Source organism: Sus scrofa, chromosome 1, assembly GCF_000003025.6.
Source record: "Sus scrofa isolate TJ Tabasco breed Duroc chromosome 1, Sscrofa11.1, whole genome shotgun sequence".
Classification (NCBI taxonomy): domain Eukaryota; kingdom Metazoa; phylum Chordata; class Mammalia; order Artiodactyla; family Suidae; genus Sus; species Sus scrofa.
In genome coordinates this window covers 44,937,943-44,951,255 of record NC_010443.5, presented here as the reverse complement: position 1 = coordinate 44,951,255, position 13,313 = coordinate 44,937,943, and the positions used below count along the sequence as shown (strand labels likewise).

At 37.3% G+C, this 13,313-nt stretch overlaps 2 protein-coding genes across 9 annotated transcripts in view; one reads left to right on the top strand and one right to left on the bottom strand.

Moving 5' to 3' along the window:
- Positions 1–11,342, bottom strand: part of ZUFSP (zinc finger with UFM1 specific peptidase domain) — a 73,851-nt gene extending 62,509 nt beyond the window's left edge. For 3 of the 6 annotated variants that reach the window (XR_002345203.1, XR_002345194.1, XR_002345186.1), the window contains exons 1-5: positions 10,934–11,331; positions 9,188–9,760; positions 6,871–6,981; positions 4,770–4,891; positions 2,271–2,439 (exon numbers count right to left, since the gene is read on the bottom strand). Coding sequence is in view for 3 of the 6 variants with exons in the window: in XM_021096680.1 (XP_020952339.1) it covers positions 2,271–2,439; positions 4,770–4,891; positions 6,871–6,981; positions 9,188–9,746 (961 nt within the window). In the remaining 3 variants the exon portion in view is untranslated. Of the gene's footprint in view, positions 1–2,270; positions 2,440–4,769; positions 4,892–6,870; positions 6,982–9,187; positions 9,761–9,958; positions 10,031–10,933 lie in introns of all 6 variants that reach the window. The other 3 variants (XM_021096680.1, XM_013984889.2, NM_001243033.1) reach the window with 3 other exon arrangements.
- The window catches only part of KPNA5 (karyopherin subunit alpha 5), a 40,725-nt gene continuing 37,448 nt past the window's right edge, over positions 10,037–13,313 (top strand). Inside the window, exon 1 of one of the 3 annotated variants that reach the window (XM_001925212.7) lies at positions 10,037–10,886. In XM_001925212.7, the coding sequence (XP_001925247.4) occupies positions 10,883–10,886 (4 nt within the window). In that variant the 5' untranslated portion in view covers positions 10,037–10,882. Of the gene's footprint in view, positions 10,887–12,308; positions 12,616–13,313 lie in introns of those variants that run through there. The other 2 variants (XM_005654392.3, XM_005654393.3) reach the window with 2 other exon arrangements.

The following is a 13,313-nucleotide window of genomic DNA, read 5'->3' as shown; positions in this document are numbered from 1 at the left end:
AGACAGCTTTCAGAAACAGACCGACGGATATATGAAAATATGACATACGTATTACACATACATGGAGATAGTACAGATTTGCTAAATGGTACTAAGATGAATAAGCAATAACAACCTAGTATTATAAGTATTACTATAAATACGGGGAAAAATTAGATTCATACCTTTGCTCTCTCTCTCACTTCCCCCTTCCCCTCCCTCTCTCTCTCACAAACTTATGCACAAATAAATTCCAAGCCAATTAAAAGTCAAAATATGAAAAGCAAGGTATAAATTTTTAAAGACAATATAAAAGCATATGTTTATTATCTCAAAGATGGGGGAGTTTCTTAAGACATTTAGAACACAAATAAAAGGAAAGAGTGAGAAATTTGACTGTATTCAATTTTAAAATTCTGTCTAATCAAAGATACCATATACAAAATGTAAAGGCAAATTATAGACTTAAGAAATTTGTTCTTCATATGATCAATGAAGAATTAGTAACCTGAATACCTAATGGACTTCCAAAATCAATAAGAAAAAGACAACCCAACAGAGAAGGGAAAGGAAAGGAATAGGTTATTTACAGAAGAAACTAACTCAGAACATCAGGGAAATGCAATTAAGAGATGTACCCTCTCATGTACTATTAAATGGTAAAAATTAAAGTGTCACAATACAAATCGTGAATCAGAATACATTGACACAGAGGCAGACTATAACCATTTTAAGAAAACACTCCATAATAACCTTAACAAAGTTAATTACGCACATGCCCTTTAATGTAGTATTTCTAGTGTGGATGTTAGAGAAACTCTTGAAGAGGAAAGCTGTTCATAACTTGTAAGAATGGGAAAACATGGGAAACAATCTAAGTCATATGAGGAAGTACTACACCGCAATCAAAATGAATGAGGAACAATGATAAGACTCAACACATTTGAGCAAATCCAATGAGAGGATACATGTTGTATACCAATTCACATGTAATTTAAAATACAAAATATTATGCTTTTATGAAAACTTATATATGAGATAAATTATTAAAACATAAATGAGACTGATAAATACCCAGTGCAGGATAATGATTCCCCTTGTGGAAGAGAAGAAATTGGAATCAAAGAGGTATACACAAACGGTTTAATGTTTCATATGAAAAGTTTCACAGTTTTAAAACATTAAATTTCATAAAAGCTGGGTGATGAGAACAAAGCTGTTTCCACATAAATTTTTTTAAACTACACTAACAGATATGTTAAAAAAAAAAGTGGGAGTTCCTGTTGTGGCACAGAAACAAATCCGACTAATATCCACGAGGATGTGCGGATGTGGGTTCGATCTCTGGCCTCACTCAGTGGGTCAGGGATCTAGCGTTGCCATGAGCTGTGGCGTAGGTTGCAGATGTAGCTCGAATCCCACATTGCTGTGGCTGTGCTGTAGGCCAGCGGCTGTGGCTTTGATTCAACCCCTAGCCTGGGAACTTCCATATGCCATGGATGTGGCTCTAAAAAGAAAGTTAAAAATATCAAGAAAAAGGCATTTTTTTGGAACAAGGCAGATCCGATTGTGAATACTAGGTAGGCCAATAACTAGCTATGTAACTTTACCTGGGAAAGTAATTTGTCCCAAGTCACAATTTCCTCATCCAGAAAAATCTAAAAGTAAACAGGATTTTTGTTTTGAGAGTTACATGATACAATATATAAAGGTCTTAGCACCTGAAATTGTACTAAATATGGTAGCCACTATTTACATGTGGCTACCTGAATACTTGCAATGTGACTTGTTCAAATTGAGATGTTCTGTAAAGTATCAAATACACATTGGATTTTGAAGAATGCAAGATTGCAAAATATCACATTAACAGTTTTTAATGCTGATTCATGTTGAATAATATGGACACACGGGAAAAATACTAAAATTAATTTCACCTAGTCCTTTTTACTTTTTCTAATATGACTACTGGAAATTTAAAATTATTTATGTGGCTCACATTCTATTAGACAGCATTTGTCTGCAACACAGTAAGCACTCAATAAAACCTTTTCTAAAAGGTTCCATTTCAAACATCAAGTAAACTGATACAATATAAAAGTGAATTATTTACTGTAAAAATAGAGAAGTTTGGAAGTTTTAAAACATATTTTAAAAAATTATTTCTACAAAGTCTCACCTAAAACTAAATAAACTGTGGATTATGAAAATTAAGCAAAATTCAAATAATTCTAATTATTACTTCAGTGATGTATGGAATATTAAAACCAAGATCTGACTGTTTAAATACTCACCAGAAGTTTTTGTTTTTCCATCATCAATACCGATAGCTAGTGATTCCATCATATCAGCTTTTCTTCTATGAAATTCAGATGGATGCATTTTTCCCCTATTCACTTCTATCTCCATATTTCGTAGCTGCTGTTGTTTGTACCCTCCAGAATTATCCAAACCGTACTGTCTCTATTAAACATAAAAATGAATTACTCAATTTTTATCTCCCTTTATGTCAATGAAGATGGAAACTTACCATTATTTTATATATCAAAAAATGCATTTTGAAACATTCTGGTCTATAGACTTTATACAAATCAACTCAAGGATTTTAATGAAAAATAAATCATACACACAAAAATCCCCGCATTAATAACAGCCTTTCTCTACAAAAAACCATCACAGCAAGAGACTTGCTTTCCTTGTAGGGAAAGTGGAGAATCCTGTTTTCCTACTAAAGGTACTGTGAAAGGCAGATGAGTTCTGTATATACTGCTGATTTTTTCAAGAAAACCTGTCAGTACTTGTTATTTGGTTCCTAGACCTACTTAATCCATAATTTGTTCAGGAATTCATTCTATATATTAAGTGAACTATGTTTTTGTACACTGCAGAAAATCTCAAATAATATGTTAAAACAGCCCCGTTATGGCTTAGTGGTAATGAATCCGACTTGTATCCATGAGGATACAGGTTCAATCCCTGGCCTTGCTCAGTGGGTTAAGGATTCAGCATTGCCATGAGCTGTGGTGTAGGCCAGCAGCTATAGCTCTGACTCTACCCCTAGCCTGAGAACTTCTACATGCCGCAGGTGTGGCCCTAAAAAGACAAAAACAAAAACAAAAAACAAACTAAAAAAAAACCCCAAACCCAGCCCCTGTAGAAAATATTTCTGAGATCTAAACAACTAACTTGCAAAGTTACAAAATAAACTCCTTTAAATTCTGAAAACTTTTTGTATTGATAATGTTTAAAATTACATAAAACAAAGAAGATTTAGGAACTGCCAACTTCCTTTTCTCCTCTGAATAATGGTGGGAAAATAATTTTGCAAATAAACGAATCACAAATGAAAAAAATAGCCTAAATTAGCTATCTGAAAGATAATGAAATGATCTCGCACACAGCCATGTGTGAAACACCAGAGAAAAAGTCAGAGGTCAAGTAAGTCCAGAAAGATGATGATAGGCACAGTGCATATTAGCATATTAAAGGTTCTGAGAAGATTTCAAGTATATAAACCTGTTTACTTAACTGAGCACTTTCAAAGCTACTCAATCATAAGCCCAATTATTCAATCATAAACCCTTTTCAGTCACACATTATCCTATCAGCACCTAGGAAAAAACATTTAAAAACTCTATGAGCATTACTAACACAGATGACACAGTGTATAGCAAATTAGACTTAAAAAAAAAAAAACAGAAAAAGATGTTAAAATTTTAAATACATTAAAAATATAATAGATATTACCAGCCTAGTTCACCAGATACCACCACTCACCTAAGATAAATGAAGTACCGGATGTTATCAAAAAGCATTTTTCATTAAAAATGGGTCTTTCTAGAGTTCCTGTTATGGCTCAGAGGTAAGGAATCTGACCTGTATCTAAGAGGTGTAGGTTCAATTCCTGACCTTGCTCAGAGGGTTAAATATCCTGGCCTTGCCAGGAGCTGTGGTGTAAGTCACAGACCTGCAGCTTGGCTCCTGTGTTGCTGTGGCTGTTGTGTAGGGCGGCAGCTCCCATTTGACCAGTAGCCTGGGAACTTCCATATGCCACCCGTGCAGCCCTAAAGTATAAACAAAACAAAACAAACAAACAAAACAGAAAAAAGATTCTTTCTAAGTGTGTGAATTGCAATCACTAAAGGAATTTAAGAGTCAAACAGGAGACATTAATTCTAAGCTTGTGTTTTAAGTATTCATACAAAACACTTAAAATTCTGAGTCTCAAGCCCAACCCTGAGCAAGTTAAGCTACTTAAGTACTTTATGGCTCTATTTCTTTATCTGCTACTTAAAAAAAAAAAGAAAACAAACAAACAAAAAAACAGTTGAAATAACTTCTTCATGGAGTTGTGAAGACTTTGAGATACTTAATGTGATGTGTTTAGCCCAGTAACCAATACATGACCGGAATGAGTATTTACAAATGGTGGCGATTATGAACTATAAAAATATATGTAAAAAAATATTTTGTGTAATAAAGACAAATAGGCTGAAATCTTTGTGTGTGTGTGGTTTTTGTTTTGGTCTTTTTAGGGCTGCACCCACAGCTGATGGAGGTTCCCATGCTAGGGATCTGAGCCTGGTCTGCAACCTACACCACAGCTCACAGCAATGCCAGATCCTTTACCCACTGAGTGAGGCCAGAGATCCAACTTGCGTCCTCATGGATGCTAGTCAGACTGCTTTCTGCTGAACCAGGACGGGAACTCCTAGGCTGAAATCTTGATAGCATATTTGAAAAATAAGAACTCTACCAAACCTAAATAACATAATTGTTATTAATCTTTGTACCTGCAGCTTCCGAAATTCTTCCATTTCTTGTCTTGACTCTTCAGATCTCCTCTTTCTGTCTTCTTCTTGTTGAAGCTGTTGAGCCAATTCTAGATCTCTAGAACACTGGACTCTATCCATGCCTGTTATATATTTTTAATGTTTAGAATAAAATAACTGCTGAAACCAAAGCTCAATTATATGTTAACGCATATTTTGAAATGGAGTAAATGCTATTATTTTGTTATTTATTCATGACTATGATGTCGTAGAAACACTGAGTACAAATCTAGCAGAACCTGAACTACTTTTGTAAAGGTATAAACACCATTTAAATCACTACTATTCAGAGTATTTAGGTTGTGACAAGCACTTCTCATTAATTATCTTATTTGGATCCTCACAACAACCTTAGGAAGCTAGGTGTTATTATCCACGAGGAAACCAGAACTTAGAGAAATTAAGTAACACCCTTGAGTGGTGCTCCTTATTAACACAAACAAGGCAGATAGGTTTTTAAAAGAAATATCAGGGAAGGGGGGAAAGAAAACAATAAAGGGTATAAAAATATAAGTAATGGAAGTTTATAAAGTACAGATATTAGATCATGACTTAATTACAGTCTGACCCCAAGCAAATCGTACAACTCTGCAACATCTTGCCCTTTTTCCTCTCTACCCACTGTCCCACAGATCCATTAGTCAGTGGCTTCTGGCCAGCATCTCCCTGACCTCCCAATCTGATGTTTTGTTAGCATTTGAATAGTCTCTCTTTCCTTTTCAAACCTCACAACCTCTGCTACATCTTCCAATGTGGTCCCTATTTCCACTGTTGGAGATGTGCAAATCAAAAGTGATTTTTGGCATAGTTCTGAGGTTCTCTATATTGATTTACTAAGATCATATATTTCTCTCATTATCCACTACAGGCTTACAGAATAATTTAGTAACCATACAAAGCTAATCATAAACAAGAATTATCAGACACTCAACTTCAGAGGGTTATTCTTCCACAGTAATTAGTAGAGAACCACCGCAGTAGAGTACGTTTATCTTTGCTCCAGGAATTCTCACTTTGTTATTAGGCTGAGTGAGCACATAATGCTGTCTATGGACATTACCAACTGGTACTAGGATCTCTGATAATGAACACTAAAGACCCCTGCACTAACAAGAGATATCTATAAAACTGAAATCCAGCAGAACACAAATGGTTTCTCTGAGTCTACTTCATATTTTCTTTCAATGGAATTGTGAAACTCATATAGGATCTTTCCACTTCTAAGGCATAATCATGATTACTTAATGCCACTATTGAAATAGGGGACAGAGGAAAACTTTAGAATCTCTTGTAAAACCAGTAAGTGGTAATAAAGAAGCTAAGCAGGCAGCTGGAAATGCACTTGAAAAACTTTTAAGTCACCTAGTTCACATTCTTTTTAAAATCATATAAGGAATTCCTATGGTGGTGCAGCAGAAAACGAATCCGACTAGGAACCATGAGGTTGTGGATTCAATCTCCGGCCTCGCTCAGTGGGTTAAGGATCTGGCGTTGCCATGAGTTGTGGTGTAGGTCGCAGATGTGGCTCGGATCTGGCGTTGCTGTGGTTGTGGTGATAGGCCAGCAGCTGTAGCTCAGATTCGACCCCTAGCCTGGGAACCTCCATATACCGTGGGTGTGGACCTAAAAAACAAAAATAAATAAATAAATAAATAATAAAATTATATATGCCACATGGCAGCTTCATAGTTCATAAACAATTTTTACTGACAAGATGCTAAATTCAATTACTTTCAGCTGCTGAAAGAAAATGGCCTCAACTTGCAAAACAAACAGATTTTTTAAATTGTACAATATTTCACTGTCTTCTAAATACTAATGGTCAGGCAAAACCCTGGGTACACACTCCTAGTTCAGTCACAATAGTTCATCCTTTATAACTTTTCTGTGAGAAAACTTCTAAAAAAGTTGAAGCCACACTGGAATTTTTTTAAGAGACAGATTTATTTTTAACCAGTGTGCTTTTTTTCCCCCTCTGTATCACTAATTTTAAAAAGTAGATAGTGTCCTAGGAGGTAGAAATTAAGTCAAGACATTCTTATTTTTAAACATATAGGCATACCTTGTCCAAAGCCGCTTTCTTCCAAATGCAAGTCAACATGTTCCTGGAGAATATGGTAATTTGTACAGATAAGCCCACACATAGGGCAGTCATAGAGTGGTTCATCACAGTCTGTATTAGAGATATAATTTAGTTGCTTTTATTTTTAACAGTTTTAGATTTTCCACCCCCAAATCAAAGAGTGTCTATTACCCGCTGACTTTATTAAATAAAAACTCTTTGTAGTTGGATCTAAAACAACTTTTCTATTTCTAGTGTCAAGATGGAAGACTGAACAGAAGAAAAAACCTCTCTTATCCCTACAAATAAAGGAAAATATTAAATAAACATTCAGGTCTATAGTCAAAACAAGAAAAGGAAAAAGGAAAATCAAATGGTAAGTAGAGGCCCATCTAAATACAGATTTGGCGGGGCTGGATTCTCAGCACTCTCTAGACTTCTAGAGTGGTGGGGTGCAGAATTCAAGCATTCGGCATGAACCTGGCCACTGGGATCATACTGTCTAGTAGGGAGCATGACATCAAAGAGCTGCAGATATGAGCCACCACTCTAGACGGTACAGTTTGCCAGAAAAAGTGGTACCATGTGATCCAGAATTATGAATTCCTTGGTTTTTATCCAAATGAATTAAAAACTTCTATTCCACACAAAAACTGCTACATGGATATTTAGGGCAGCTTTATTCATAATTGCCAAAACTTGGAAGCAACCAAGATGTTCTTCAGTAGGAAGGAGATAATCTGTGGTATATACAAAAGAATATTATTCAGTGCTTTAAAAAAATGAGCTATCGAGCCATAAAATGACATGGAAGAATCTTAAATGTTTATTACCAAGTGAAAGTAACCAATCTGAAAAAGCTATATACTGTATGAGTCAATTATGTGACATTCTGGAAAAGGCAAAAATATGGAGATAATAAAAATATCAGTGGTTGCCAGTGAACAGAAAGACAGAAGGAGGACTAAGTGGAACATAGAATTTTTAGGGCAGTGAAGCTATTCTGTATGCTACAAAATGGTGCGTTCATGTCACTACGTATTTGTTAAAACCTGTAGAATACACACACGAGAGACTGAAACCTGAAGTAAATTTAGGACTTTGAGTGATATCTATGTGTCAGTGTGGATTCATTGATTTTAACAAGTATATCACTTAGTATGAGCTATTGAATAGTGGAGGAGGTTTTGAGAATATGGGGACAACAGGGGGTACATGGGTATCCTCTGTACGTTCTACTCAATTTTGCTGTGAACTTGAGACTGCTCTAAAAAATGTAATTTATTAAATTTAAATAAAAAGTAATCTATGCACTCTCCTTAACCTTTTGTAAAAATTAACTCAAATGAATCAGATGTAAGTGTAAAATTCAAAACTATTAATGACCTTGGGTTTGGCAAAGAGTTTTGATACAACACCAAAAGCACAACCCATTACAGAAAATCAAATAAGGTGAACTTCATTAAAAGCAAAACTTGTTCTGTGACACTGTTAAGAGAATGAAAAGACAAGCCCCAGACCAAGAGGAAATATTTGCAAAACACATCTGCTAAAGGATTTGCATTCAAAATATATAAATTACTCTTAAAACTTAACAGTTAAGAGAGACATGATTCTAAATGTGTATGCACCAACAAAAGAGACTCAAAATACATGAAACAAATCCTGATATAGCTGAAAGGAAAAACAGACAATTATACAATTACAATTGGGAACTTCAACCCCTTTCAAAAACTGGTAGGACTCCCGAACATGAAAGCAACAAGGACATGAAAGATCTGAACATAATCAACAACATACTCTAATCGACGAATATAGAACACTCAACCCAACAATAGCAGAATACACATTTTCCCCCCAAGTGTATGGAACATATACTAAGATAGACAATATACCATATCTTAGGCCATAAAACAAGTTTCAACAAACTCAAAAGAATTTTCATCAGAGTGTGTTCTCTGGCCATAACAGACTCAAACTAGAACTCAATAACAGAAAATCAGGGTCCCAGACAGTTCACTGGGCTGGTATTAAAAAAAATAAAAAAAATAAAAAAAGAATACCTCTGGAAACTGGACTATGAGACTATTTCTCCTCAGAAAGATTCTAAAACTACTTTCAATATAGCTGAAACATTTTTAATTTGCATCAAAATTTCCATTACTATAGTTCCATATTCCAATAAAGGCAAATGAACAATGCTATGAACTGAAAATTAAAAATACATTTGCAGTCATCTGATGTATAAACCAACTTTTGGGACACCACCTATTAAGTTGAGACTACTGCTGCTTATTACATAAAACAAACACTTTACCTTCTAATGGAGTATCTAAAAGGTTGGTATGCTTTGTTTTCACATGAGTTTCCATATCTTGACTACAATCTTCTATTTTTCCACAGAATGGGCATTCAGGAGGACTATACATTGTTTCATAAATTGATCCTTTTATTTTGGTTAGGTCAGACTGTTTTTCCTTACTTTTCAGAAATTTTCTGGATTCAGTTACATTCTCTGAATGAAAGCCTTTATGTTTTAAAGATCCTTCCTTAGGCAGACTTTGAGCTAAAATTTTCGGATGATTAGACGCACAAGCTGAATGAATACTTGAATTAACTTCCATTCTACACTGCAGGGTGCTGTCCGTCCTGTTGTCAGAAGTTCCGTACTGTACTGAATTAATCCTCTCAATGTTTCTTTCTAGCTCATTTTGCTCAAAATGAGCAGTTTCAATATGAAAACACATTTCATCATAACTCACACCTGACAATTTGCAAAATGGACATATAACATCATCTTCCATATGAACAATTAGGTGAGCCTTCATGTCTGGTTCTGAGGTTACTGTTTCACCACAAATATCACAAGAGAGCATGGTAAAGCAGGAAACTGAAAAAGAATACAGTATTATTTTGTTAGAAATTAAGAGACGAAGAAAAAGAAAATACATTCTATAAAGTGATTTGGAGTAACTATATTGGTTACTGAAAACTGGGTTATTTAGATGAAATTACTGTTCCTTGAACACACGAATTTATATCTAAATTTCATCTAAAATTTCAAGTAAAACTTGTGTTTCAAGCTTATGGTTTTAATAAAACAAAGGCAATAATGATGCAAATTAGATAATTTTTCAAAACTTCAAAAGGTGTGTCTGGCCTGAGGTAAAGAAAAAATAACGTTTATAAAACTGCCTGGGTAAGACAAACCAAATAAGAAAACAAAGAAAGAGAAGGAACTTTATCAAATGATATATCTAAATACAAAACTTTAAAGCTATAAACAAGGAATTGAGTAAATAAATCTTAATAACAGCAGTTAAAAGGTAAAGAGCTTTACACATATCAAACTAATTTAAGTACCATTATTACCATTCTACAAGGAGAAAACCCTGGCTCAGGTACCTCACTGCCTCCAGAAAATGGTTAGCCAAAATGCTAACCCAGTCAGGCCCGCTGTATTCTCAACTCAAAGAATAAAATCAGTGTGAGCAGAGTAGATTCCAGAGCCAAGAGAACTGGATTATTATCTCACCTTTCGTAATTTTAGGTAAGATATCTCATCTCTTTGAGGTTCTGCCTATGAGTTATACTAAATCAGCAGTCATTTTGAGGTACTGGCTACCGACAAAAAAGGTGATTTCGCTAAGAAATAATTCTTAGGCAGCAGTTCCCGCTACAACCTTTCCACTACATTATCTTTCAGCTAAAAATTATTTTAAAACAAACGGGAAATAAAAACAAGTAAACTATCCCAATCATTTAAATAAATTTAACTGTGTAAGAACTCCCTACATTGTCCTTATTTTTCTAATTTCACTTCATACAAGTGAAAACAGTCTCGACTTTAGAAGGAAATTCTCTCAAACCCTCAGTGGAAAGAACGTCACACCCAGAAAGGTTCTTTTTTGTGGCTGGGGCACCGCTGGACAGAGAACACGCTTCAATTGCCCAACACTTAGCTCAGAACGAGGGGACGAGAGATGTACGGAGGCCAGAGAGAGGTGCTGGGATGGGTAAGTGGTGAGGAGGTGGGAAGGGCCGGAATGCCACAAAGCCGAACCTGCTCAAAGATCCGTGTCAATCTCCCGGGCCAGGGCCTGAAACCAGCCCAGATACTAAATGGGTCAAAGGGTGGGCCTATGGAACGAGGGCTGGGATGGTCAGTTCCTGGTGGCTCGGAGAGACGGCGGCAGCCACCCTGCCCTGTGCTTAGCTTCCTTTTCGGGTTCTGATGCTGAGGCCGTCTGGGTCCGGGGCAGAAAGGTGCGTGCGCGGCGTCGATTACTTCTCCAGGCCTGAAAGACTGAGGCAGCCCTCTACACCCAGAGACTCACGGATAGCCGAAAAGAGAAGCAGCGATTCCGAACAACTTCAACTCCCAGAAAAATATTCAAAAAAGCTCTTCCTCTCCTTCCCCGAGTGAATGTACTCCCAGGATGCACCGCTCCACGCTAATCTGGGGTTGTAGTGCATTCTGGGAGTCGTAGTCATTCTTGCATCTTCCTGGCAAGGTTGAGATCTTTGTGAATGAATTCCCAGGGCTGGTCCTAGGGCATTACACGAATCCACAATACCCACTATCTAGGGCCTGACTCTGTAACGTTTTATTACATTATCAATAAAGAGTTTGTAATGCTATGTGCCAAATTCCAAACTATGGAGGATGCCTAAGGTATGTTCTTGCTGCAAGACTACAAGCTAACACTATCTTGATCCCTGAATTTAAAAATAAGAAACAGCTCTTGAGATTTAAAAAATACAATAGCAGAATTAAAAAAAAAAATCAGTGGAAATCTGTAAAATAATCCAAAAAAATTTCTCAGAAAATAGAACAAAAGGGAGGTGGGGTGGGAGAGAAAAAGAGCAAGAGATGGTCAACAGGAGCTTCTTCAGAGAAAGAATCATGTGTTATATATCTAATACATGATGTGCCTAGCATTACACGTGGAAAACAATTTGTTTTCAATACTGTTTGTTCGACCCCAGGGTGTATTACAAGGCTTTACGTGTTAAAATAATTTAGAGTACATTATCTGGAGTTACTCATTACATATGTCACAGACTATGTTTTTGTCAAAAAATCCACAGATGTTATAGAATCCAAAAATTTAAACACATGGCTAACTGAAAAGCTTGAAACAAATGAGCAGAGCGCAGTGGTAGAACAAATGAAGCTGAGGAGGCTCTACAAATCTCCATGAGTTTAGGACTTCTATCCGTTGTGTACACCGTTTTACCTTTAATACTAAAACAATGCCTGGCATAGATTAGGCCCTCCATCAATACTGCATTGTAAAATGAACGAATGAATTATTCAATCAACGAACGAATGAATGAATGAAAGAGTGAGAGCGGGCACAGAGGACTGGGACAGTGGGACACTGCTGCCACAGCAACTCCGCGGGGTTAAAATTGCTGAGCACGCGCAGGCGCCGGCTCCTCCTTGGGTGGGTGGGGCTGGGGCGCGCTTCTCTCCGCCCCTCTGCTGGGCTGTGCAGCAGCCACCGCCGCGGCCGCCGCCGCCGCGTGCAAGGGTTTCTGGGAGACGACCCTTGGGGTCTCGGGTAAGGGGCGCAGGTGGCCGCCATCTTGAGTTGGGAGCCTGGTCTCTATACTCATCGCTAGGGGCGGAGTGGTGGACCCACTGATATCGCAGCAGACGCCGAAGCCGAGGACAGGGAAGTTGCGGCGCTGGATAGTGCCACATTAATGAGTAAGTGGGAGTGACACAGACCAGATTGGGTGAGTTTAGGCTTTGGGAGCTATTGGGTCTTGAAGCCACAGCCTTACTTATAGGGTTCAGGACCAGCCCACGCTGGGGTTTTCTCAATTTCCTGTGGCAGACAGTGGTGGCGGGGGCGTGGCAGCCTCTCTTGAGGACGGGGAGGCGCAGGGAGCACATATACTCTCCCAGAGTCAGGCTGGTCTTCAAAAAGAACTTTAGGCAGGAGATAACATCCTGCTTCACTGTTTCTGGTAGTTCCTCCTCTTCAGTACATGGTCTTGTTAAGTGTTACCTCTCGCTCCTGGGACTCGGCCATCTCTCCTGCAGCTTATTAGAAGTTTTATGGTGTCCGGAATAAAGCAGATTGGGTTCCATAGGCCTGCATATCGCACCTTCTGCCTGCATAAGTTGCCTTCCACTTGGACGCAGGTGCCTCGAAAGGCTCAGTTTTGACGCCGGCAAGCGTGGGTTAGGTGCTTCTGTAATATCTGCCAGCTCACTGCCAAAGTGAAAATTTAATAGTGTCCCTTTGATAATGCATAAGAGATGAAATGAATTGAAAGCTGTGAAATGGGATAGTGATACTTCAAAAGAATATGACGTTGGCATTTACTCTTGGGCTTTTTGAACACATTTTTTTGTTTTTGTTCTTAACTATTTTAAAATTATGGTTGATTTAACAATGATTTAACAATTTCTGCTGTACATCAAAGTG